General features: G+C 32.8%; 1 protein-coding gene across 1 annotated transcript; it reads left to right on the plus strand.

Annotated features, from left to right (window-relative positions):
* The first annotated feature begins 3,705 nt into the window (after positions 1–3,705).
* Positions 3,706–10,368, plus strand: LOC111988301 (disease resistance protein RPV1-like). Its single transcript, XM_065760956.1, has 3 exons — positions 3,706–6,005; positions 6,099–6,195; positions 6,691–10,368. The coding sequence occupies exon 1, from the start codon at positions 3,706–3,708 to the stop codon at positions 4,990–4,992; it is 1,287 nt and encodes a 428-aa protein (XP_065617028.1). The 3' UTR covers positions 4,993–6,005; positions 6,099–6,195; positions 6,691–10,368.
* The last annotated feature ends 575 nt before the right edge of the window (positions 10,369–10,943 follow it).

Genomic DNA, 10,943 nt, shown 5'->3' on the forward strand with positions numbered 1-10,943 from the left:
CTTTTTCTTTTTCTAGTACATTTCGGATCACACTTTCACTTTCTCTAGCTCTCTCCTTCTTTCTCTAGCTCTCTCTTCTTTTTACTTTTTCTATTTCTACTTGATTCTAGAACATTCTCTACAGTGATAAGAAACAGAGAAATTAAGAACAAGCGATTGCTTGCTCCACCGTTGATCGAAGGACACAGGCAGGCGTTGTCTCGTTTTTGCTCCACTGTGGGTTAGATGGCTTCTGTCTTTTTCTTTTTTCTTTTTTGCTTTTATTGTTATGATTTGATTAATTTTAAGATTGTGTTTTTGAGTTTGTATTTTGATTATGCTTGAGTTTAGAGATGTTTAAAAGAAATGATTGTTGTGTTTGTAGCTGTTGTGAATGTTTGATTGAGATTGAGTTTAGAGATGTTTGAGAGAAACGATCAAGAATGGTTTTGTTGTTACCGTTGTGATTATTGAGTGAAAATTAAATATTTTAATCGGTTGTGATTATTGAGACTGAATTAATTCTTTTGCTCATGAACAAGTCTCTCTCTTTTCTCTTTTTTATTTTATTTTATTTTTTTTCTAATTTCATTTGGTTTATGAGAAAAATTATTTTCGTGTTTGGATTGTATTTTGCATTTTGTAGCCATTGAGATAAAGAAGAGTGACGGAGTGAAGAAGAAAGAGAAAGGAAGGAAAGAGAAAAAAGTTTTTTTTTTTTAATTCAACCGGTATATTTTAAGGGTAAATATTCTTTGCATAAGCTACAGTAGCTCTCCAGGCCTGGAGAGCTACTGTAGCAAATCTAAAAGAAAATTTAGATGTAGAGAGGCTGTTGGGGGTCTTTTTTGGTGTGTTTGTTCTCCAAATTAGGCTTTAGAAAGCCTATTGGAGATGCTCTAAGTACTCTTTTTTGTTTCTTTTTTTTTCATGTGCTCACTCATTCCTTATAATTCACATTTTATCACATCTTTGACCATGTTAATCATCTGCTGGTATGTAGAGTTGTAGACTCCAATGAATTCCACCTCTTCTTCCACTCACCGGTGGGAGTATGATGTCTTCTTGAGCTTCAAAGGTGAAGATACTCGCTACAATTTTACAGGCCATTTATATAAAGTTTTGTGTGACAAAGACATTTACACCTTCATGGACGATAAACTTCGAAGGGGAGAAAAAATTTCAGAGGAACTTCTCAAGACCATCAAAAGGTCAATGATATCGGTTATTGTGTTTTCTGAAAATTATGCATCTTCCAAATGGTGTTTGGATGAACTTGTTTGGATTCTTGAGTGTAGGAAAAATCTTGGCCAATTAGTTTTACCAATTTTTTATGGAATAGATCCATCAGAAGTACATAAGCAAGAGGGAAAGTTTAGGGTAGAATTGGCTGAACATGAAAAAAATTTCGAGGATAACATTGGCAAGGTGCAGATTTGGAAGGCAGCTCTAAAAGAAGTTGGCAATTTGTCTGGATTCCATTACGATAACGAGTATGTATCTCACGATTACTCTCATGCTTTCATGCATTTTTTTTATTTTAATGGTTTGTCATAACCACTATATGAAATTGTTCTATTTTGATAATATATTTAGCTATAAAGGTAGTTGCCTGTAATGCTACAAAGAAAATTTTAATCATAAAAATTAAGAGTTTCTTCCATGTATTTTTTGAGAAAAGTTTTAAGAAAAATTTCTTAATCGTTTCAATCAGGTATCATAAGTGGGTTTCTAATAAGTTTGGTTCCTTACCTAAGTGGGGTTTTCATGCAACTACTTGATAGAAGAATAAAAATGATTCCTATCCAAAAGGCAAACTAATAAATTTAAACACAGTTGGTTCCTAAGTCTATGAATTATGTACTTACCATTTACTTTAATTAAAAATGTACTACTTACTTTTCTCATAAAGGAAAAAAAAATGTACCACTTGTTAATTCTAACGCCCTAACCCGTCCTCCCCCTCCCCCCTTATTCATGTAGCAAAAGGGGAAAAAATGCAAAAAAAAAAAAAAAAAAAAAAAAAAAAAAAAAAAAAAAAAAAAAAAAAAAAAAAACCATAAACGTAGAATTTTGCTTATCCTCATACTTCAATTTTCCAGCTAATCCATTTCCTAACACACTTTTTATGATATGTGATTGGTAGTTGTCTTGAATCTAAATTTATCCAGGGATTTATTAAATGGATATCAAGCACTATATTAAACCACACACATTTATTTGTTGCTAAATACCCTATTGGAGTAGATTATCGTGCAACAAAAATAGAAAATATTTTAAATATTGAGTCAAATGATATTCAAATGGTGGTGATCCATGGGCTTGGGGGAATAGGTAAGACTACAATCACAAAAGTTGTATATAACAAAATTGTTGATGTCTTTGAAGGAAGCTTTTTTTCTAGAGAATGTTAAAGAAAGGTCTGGGTCAAATGATGGCATAATCCAACTACAAGAGATACTTCTTTCTAATATCTTAAGGGATGGAAATTTAAAGATGGACAACATATCTAGAGGAATCAATGTGATAAAGGAAAGATTTTGCCATAAAAGAGTTCTTTTAGTTCTTGATGATGTGGATGAACAGAAACAAATAGAAAATTTGCTTGGAAAATGTGATTGGTTGACTCCAGGAAGTAGAATCCTTATAACCATAAGAGATAAAGATGTGTTAACCACTCTCGAACAAGATCCTCTAATCTATAAGGTTGATGAAATGGACCAATATGAAGCTTGTGAACTTTTTAGTTTGTATGCCTTTCAAAAAAATGAACCTGAGGAAGCTTACATGCAACTTACAAATCAAATTATCAATTATGCGAATGGCCTTCCTCTAGCTTTAAAAATAATAGGTTCTGATTTGTGTAGAAAAAGTTTATCTCAATGGGAAAGTGTATTAGAGAAGTATAAAAAGATTCCCAACAAGGAAATTCTAAAAGTACTCAAAATGAGTTATGAAGGATTGGACCAAAGTGAAAAGGATATTTTCCTTGATATTGCATTTTTCTTCAAGGGGAAAAGAAAGATTATGTTGTAAATATATTAGAGGCATGTCATTTATTTCCAAATTATGGTATTCCAAAGCTTATTGACAAGTGTTTGATAACTATTGATTGGTGGGGCAATTTATCAATGCATAACTTGCTACAACAAATTGGAGAGGAAATTGTTCAACAAGAATCACCACGAGCACTTGGAAAATGTACTAGACTATGGGATTATGCAGATGCTTGTACTGTACTAACTGGAAATACGGTATAAGTCCTTTTTCCTTCACTTCTTTCCTTCTTTTGATCAAGTTAGAGAAGAAATGAATTGATATCTATAATTTTTATTAATTTTTAAGCAATACAAGCTTATCAATATATTTTTTTGTTTAAGATTTTAAATCTGTTATATTTTTAGAAATTTCTATTGCGTAGTGTTGTTCATTTTATGCTTTGTCCAACTAGGGAACGAATAAAGTTCGAGGCATAATGTTGAATCTGCCTAAACCTATAACGTTGGAACTTCATGCTCAAGCTTTCAAAAGGATGAAAAATATCAAGTTTCTTATAGCTAATAATGTACGTATTGATGGATGTCTGGAATATCTCCCCAACAGTATAGTGTTGCTGGATTTGCCTAATTGTTCCTTTTCCTTGCCATCAAATGTTTGTCTTCAACAACTTGTCTCCTTCAACATGCCATATAGTAACATTAGAATACATAAGCTTTTCAAGTAGGTATGATTATTAGTTTTCTTAATTATGATTTATTTCTAAAGTTTATTTTAAAGCTTGGTGAAGATAAATGTTGTTCCCTTCTACAGGTTTTGCCTTTTGAAAATTTGAAAGGAATCAATCTCAGACATTGTGAATCCATCCAGAAATTACCTGAGTTGCGGGCTCCAAATTTAGAGATATTAGATCTTTCTTATTGTACAAATTTAGTTGAGATTCATGAGCCTACTGGATTTCTTGATAAGCTTAAAACTTGGTACCTTACTGATTGCAAAAAACTTCGAGCTCTTCCTAGAAGACTTAAGTTCAAATCTCTTGAACATTTTTATCTTGATTCCTCTGAGTCCATTGAAGAATTACCTAAGTTGCGTGCTCCAAATTTAAAGACATTAAACCTTTCTAATTGTAAATATTTAGTTAAGGTTCATGAGTTTGATGGACTTCTTGATAAACTTGAAACTTGGGATCTCAGTTATTGTGGAAAACTTCAAAGTCTTCCAAGACTTACGTTGGAATGCTTAGAGCTTTTAAATTTGCGTGGGAGTGGTATTAGAGAGTTGTCTTCCTTAAGTTGCACAAGCCTTGAGAGTAAACTTCCAGATAGCATCTATAAATTCCAAAAACCAAGGTGTTTATGTCTTTGTACTAACATACCAAGACCAACTTGCAATTCTTTTGATATCTCTGTAGGATATGGGTTTTTACAGTTAGAAGAACTTAATCTCTTCGGTGAAAATGTTATTGAATTAGATGTTTTGGAGCTTCACTACTTTCCCTCATTGAGGTATCTAACTCTAGAAAATGCCAATATTGTTACCATCCCTAAAAGCTTTATCAAGTTTAATACATTAAGGAAACTTTATATATTAAATTGCAAGCAATTTGAGGAAATTCAAGGACTTCCACAATCTTTAAATCTTTTGATGGCTATAAATTGCCCGTCATGGAATCCACAATCATCAAATGAAATATTGAGTCAGGTCTTTCTCTATCACTCTATCGCTCTTAGTTATAAAGAAATAATTATATTGCCTTTCCCCAAATACATAAACTCATTTGCTAAATTGCAGGTTATTGCTAAAAGAATTGCTAAATGGAAGCAAATGGGAGAAAGTCAAGGTGTTTTACCCTCAACCAAATTTTCTTCTCATTGGTCTAACTACTCACTTGCTGAAATCTTAGAACCTAGCACTGAGAATTGTGAATTTATAGTACTAGGAAGTGAGATTCCAAATGGGTTCAACCACCAAAGTGATGGAAATTCCATTTCATTCATGGTTGGTCGAAATTGAAGATCTCCATATCCTTTTGCTGTCTGTGTTGCCCTTGGACCGGCAAATGGATCTTATGATTATGTGGTTGACGTTGACATCAATGGTTGTTTAGAAATTTGCTATGCTGGTGTTTTCTTAGAAAAAAGTGAATCTTGTCATCTATGGTTTTTTTCTGGACCTCTTTTTGAATGGGAGAACGAGTTGAGCTACTTAAATCTATCTAAATAGAGTCATTTTAAGGTTAGCTGTAGAATCAAGATGGAGAATTGTTATTATAATAGAAAGCCAATGGATTCTACGGCTATCATAAAAAAGTTGGGGGTCCATGTAGAATGCATCTGTTCTCCTCAGAAATCTTCCCTGCCTTTACTACCTCTGTTCCCCACTTCTTGCAATGAAGGAGATTTAGGGCATGCAAATGCAATGGAAACAACAAATACTACTGGGTTTGAATATGATTTGAAGAGATTTGAAGGTGATTTGAATACGTCATTATCGGTACCCTGAATTTGCAAATGATGACTTTGATTTCAATTTGTGTCCACCCTAGAAGAAAAAGAGGACATCTTGATCAAACTTCGAGGAATTATGCCTCTATTCCTTCCACTGATTCCCATCTCCTCCAACTCCAAGTTAGTTCCCTTCACTTACAAGTATTTACAACTCCAAACCCAAAATCTATATATTACTAAAAGCTGGAGCGTAGCATTTAATGTTGCTACGCTCACATTAAGCCACGTCAACAGCCATGTCATTCCCATCCTATTTTTTGAATTTTTAATTCAATTTTAAAATAGTTTTACCAATTTTAAAATACTAATAAAATTAAAATTATTTTCAGCCCTATTTCTTCCTTAAAGTCCACTTTTTATACATTTAAATTCACTACAAAGCCCAAGCCCACTCCCAAAGCCTTTTCAACTTACTCCCTTTGTCAAACCTTATTGCTTTTCACGGTTACAACTTATGCTATTTCCTTTTGTTACACGGATTCAAATTCCTCTCTCCCACGTTTTGTTTCATCGTTTCAGGTTTAGTTCCTTCCCCTTCCCCACCTTTTGATTATCACAGTTTCAGCTTCTATTCTACTGTTTCACTCACAGTTTTATCTTCCTGTTCTACAGTTTCAGTTTCTGTTTTGGCTTCTAATGGCAGCCTCTTTGTCTTCCATCTTCTCCTCACATCTATAAATACTGATGTAAGCTGGGTGGTTCAATTAAGGTATCCCTACATCCCAATTTCTTTTGTACTCTATTCTTTTACCTAATGGTTTTTTTTCCCCTTTCTACGTTTGTTTCTACCTATTTCTTGATGTGGTGTGGATGGTTGTTAGGGTGTTGAATTTGTTACTGTTGGGTTATTTAATTGGAGCACTACTTTTTTGGGTATGTTTGTTCGGAGTTCTTTTAGGGATTTTTTAGGTTGGGAAAACCTAGAGTTAATCAGCAATATGGATGGTAGAGAAACCGTATGTAACAGATAATTGGGTTTCCATATTCTAATAAGATACAAGTAGCATAAATAGACCATCACTTGGCACCAAAAGTTAATCAGCAATATGGATGGTAGAGAAACCCAATTATTGAGCTCTGGTACCAAATGTGGTGGTTGGATCACCTTCCCATTCATCATTGGTCAACCTCTCTCTCTGTCTATCTAACACACACAGAATTTGTTTGGATCAATATATTTCTTATTTCTATTTATATCAAGCAGGGGCAGCGAAAGGCTTCACACTTGGAGGCGGGGGATGGATATTGAACACCTGAATCAGAACCTGATCGTATATCTGATTCAGGTGTTCAATTTGAAAAACATAAATGCTGCTCAGATTTCAAACATAGTAAGTGGTAGCACCAATTTGCTTCCGGTCATTGGAGCAATTGTTGCTGACTCTTTCTTTGGTACTTTCTTTGTTGCTGCAGTTTCTGCCTATATCTCTTTGCTGGTAATACTCTTTACAGTGTTGCAACTTGCAAGATGCACAGTCTGTTGTGTGTGTAGTTTGCTTGCTAAACTCTCTATTGTGCGTTTATCTCAAGTTATATTTAATTTTTCAATATAATTGATTGATCGATATTTTTCTTCGAGTTTGATTAGTTTATGTTCATTGTGTGTTTGTAAAGTTTATTATTTGGTAAATGTAAAAATTGATCGTCTTCTATATATCTTTTCCAAGTAAGGAAGTAGTGATTTAACTTCAATATTCTTTTACTTTCCAAGAACAATATTAAATAACACAAACTTATCGCTGTGTTTCTATTGGCAGAAGATATAATTTTTTTTAAAGAATGATGAATTTGGCTGCAACTCTGAAAATAATTTATATTGTTTGACTCAAATAAAAAATATTAATATTTTACATAGACATAGTAGTGACGGTTGTAGAAGTGAGGGCAATACTGATGGTATTGGCGATTGTGGTGTCCTTAGAGGCGGTGATGACAGAGGTGTTGCAGATGGTATGGTGGTTCTGGCTATAGGCCCGCTTGAGACAATGATGGTGGGGTTATGATAATTAATAGGATTGGAGTGGTTGATGTAAAAGCCTTTATTTTCATTTCCATTTATGATTAACTACTCAATTTATAAATTTGAGTAGTTAATCAATTTTATCTATATATAAATAAATGATTTTTAATCAATTTTCAAAATTTGAAAAAAAAAAAAAAAAAAAAAAAAAAACTACGTCCAAAGGAACCTGTATCTTACACTTCTATGTAACAAATACAAGTGTTTTGCAGATAGAATTTCAGTGTTCAGGAGGGCATGATATGGAAATTTTTGGTTATAAGATATATTCTATTCTCATTCTACTTTGTATTTTCTAATGACATTACCTCCATTTTCATTTTGTAATTGGTTGTTACCATTGGTGTAAGTTGTGACTTGAGATTGGTTAGCCTAAAAGTGAAACAAACTAGATTATCTTTGGATGGTTTGTTTGGTTCTCGGCTGAACACATGAACCAATAAAGGATAGTTTATTTTTGGGTTGTAGGAGCTGGATTATGTGACCCAAACAATGAACCAAACATGTATAAACCTAGGTATGGCAATGAAGTGGGTTACATGGGTCTCCTCTTTGTTCAATCTTTCTTTAATTGTTTTTGGTCCCAAGACCTCTTTCTCTCTTTCATGTACCTTCATTATTCATGTGTAAGAGATTATCATACCTTCTCTTTCTCCACATTATACTTAATTAAATTTCAAAAGTGACGGGCTTGTGCATCATGTCCTTGTGTAGGGGATTAGCATTTTGTGTTGGTCTTTTAGTTCCTTTCATCTAATTGTATGTTTTCTTTTCATGTAAAACAAGGTTTGTTACTTTTTCTCAGTTTTAATTTTACCACATTATTGGACTAAGTTGGTAGTATGACACAAAATTATAGCAGTTTGGAGAAATAGGTTGTCATGAGATACTTGCCCTATCATCTTCTCTTCTTCCACATATAGGTTAGTACCTCCATCACTCCATGTCTTGAGTTATCAGTCATTCACTTATTTGTCCCGTATTACATTTAAGATATAATTCTTGCTGCAAAATATGTATTTGCATTTAACTTTAGTATGTATGGAAGATAAACTAGAGTCCAGTCCAACGAAATTCTGGCTGCACATACTAATAAATAAATTAAAATTTTGTATTAATTTTTATTACAACTAATATATATTTAGTTTTTCATTTTGTTGTTTTATTGTAATTACCTTTCTTTGGAAGGAAAATGTATAACCTTTTGGTGAAAAAATAAGACTAAAATCATATGTATTTATTGTGACTTTATATACTTATTACTATTATTTGAAAAAAAAAACTATAGCAAAGTTTTACTGGTAAGACTAACTGTATGATACATCAGTAATGAGAAGAGACGCAATACAGGATGGGGGGTACTCCTCTACAATCTACCCAATATCCTTTGTATGACTTGGGGGTATTTACAAATCTAAGAAACATTTAGAACACAAAATATCCTCACAAGGCATCCCAATACATATGGGAATCTTCGGGTTTCTTTTTTCCCTATTGGATATTTTCTTTATTATCTGCATTGAACAACTTGCTAAATACAAGTTTTGTTACGAAGCACGGTTTAATACATCAAGTTCTTTTTTTTTTTTTTTTTTAATCATATTTGCATTTTGGAGAATTGTGTGAGTGTGGTTTCTATGATAGGTTACTTTCCCTATATCAGTATATTGTCTTCGAAGGAAATCGAGTACTTACCTTAAACTTGACTTTAACAGAGTCCACTTTAGAGATGTATTCATGAAAATAGTATACTTAAATGGCCATAAATATTTGGAGTCAAAACGTTTGCATCACCTTTGTGATTGTGGGATTAGAGTTTTCACTTTGTTGTTTGTCTCCACTTCTATCAAGTGTTCTGTGTTAGTACAGATTGGTACCCACGGTAATTGGATTAAAGTTTGGGATTTGTTGTCTATCAGTCCTATGTAGCCATATGTCTCCATCAAAGTCCCTCAAATGGTGCCTTGAGTAGTAAACTGTCTGTCTTAGTCATTTTTAGCCTTGAGATGTATCCCAAATTATTTATTGAGTTGTTTGGAAAATTCTTTGGATCTTTTGTGATATTTTTTCCTAATGGGCACATCCTAAACTAATGTAGGTGCGATATTTTCCTCAAATTGAGAAGTTTTAATTAACTGCAAATTTTTTTTAAATCTATGCCTCTTATGTAATGTCACTACTATTTAAGCACGATGAGCTAAGGAAATAGAAATTAACATGAGATCAGTCTCTAGGACATTTTTCAGCAACCATGTCAACGCCTTAGAACATGGTTAATTAATTATTTCCTGAATGTAGCCTTATATACCTCATTAAGTTCAATAATTTAGTTGATTCTCAAAATAAGTTCAGTAATTTAGTCTTCTTGTGAGGTCCATTCTATGAAATGAAAAAAATAAGGGCTATGGTTAAGAGCCTGCCAAATTGAAATGAAAAAATAATATTTGTATCCTTTCCACGTCAAATTCCAAGACCAAAACCTCCTATCAGCATGAATCCTACAATACATTCGTCATACATATATAATGTAGCATAAGTAGTAATACATTGAAAAATATTCAAAATAATAACACAATCATAAAAAATAAAAAAATTTATCACGCGCAACGCGCGGGTCTGCGACTAGTTGTTTTTAATGTACAATGAGTGCTTTGTTTGTTTCTTGGACATATCACGTATATACCTAAAAAAGTTCTCTTATGGTGATGTAAATTTGGTTTGTTTGTGCTTGTGTTATTGAAGCTTTTGTTATGTTCTACATGCTTGGCTATTGTATAAGGCCACGGCCTTTGTAGTCATGTGATACTTGTTTTCAATCAAAGCAATTTATCAAGTGAAAGAGAGTTTTATATTGGGAGATAATTACCTTGTTGAGATGGTGTAGCTGGCTATGTCTGTTTAGTCAAGTAACAGTAGTAGAGAATGTACTCTTTTAACAGTGCATAATTTGATTATTCATTGAGCTAGTTGTGTGACATAATTAAATTCTACTGTTTGGAAGGCTTTTCATAAAAAAAAATATTAAATATTGGAGGACTTCATCAAATGCATTGTCTTAATATATTTTTTTTTTCCAGCCTATTTTAGGGTCTTTTACTTCTTCTTTTTGGGTTCTGTTATGGTTTGTTTTGGCCTTAATTAGATTGGATTTGTCTTTAGTGATCATTCAAGAAATTAGCTGGGATTACTTTTTTCTTCTTTTGGATATAGAGATGGCTACAATTTTGAAATTGAAAGCATGATCATTGATGAAATCAAAACGATTTTTAATACTTTGAATAAAAATAATTCCTTAGATCTTGAAAGGTTTGAAATTCTGTCACATCCCTAGGTTTTAAGACAAAATTTTGTAATAAACTCTAAACACACCCCGCTTCAGTATCAGTATATCTAACATTCTATTAACTTCCTCGATTGTCAACCTTATTTATAAGTAG

Source organism: Quercus suber, unplaced genomic scaffold (assembly GCF_002906115.3).
Source record: "Quercus suber isolate HL8 unplaced genomic scaffold, Cork oak 2.0 scaffold_388, whole genome shotgun sequence".
Classification (NCBI taxonomy): domain Eukaryota; kingdom Viridiplantae; phylum Streptophyta; class Magnoliopsida; order Fagales; family Fagaceae; genus Quercus; species Quercus suber.

What these genes read in the sequence shown, in the direction of transcription:
- LOC111988301 (XM_065760956.1), top strand. Translation starts at nt 3,706, where the DNA reads ATGATTATTAGTTTTCTTAATTATGATTTATTTCTAAAGTTTATTTTA.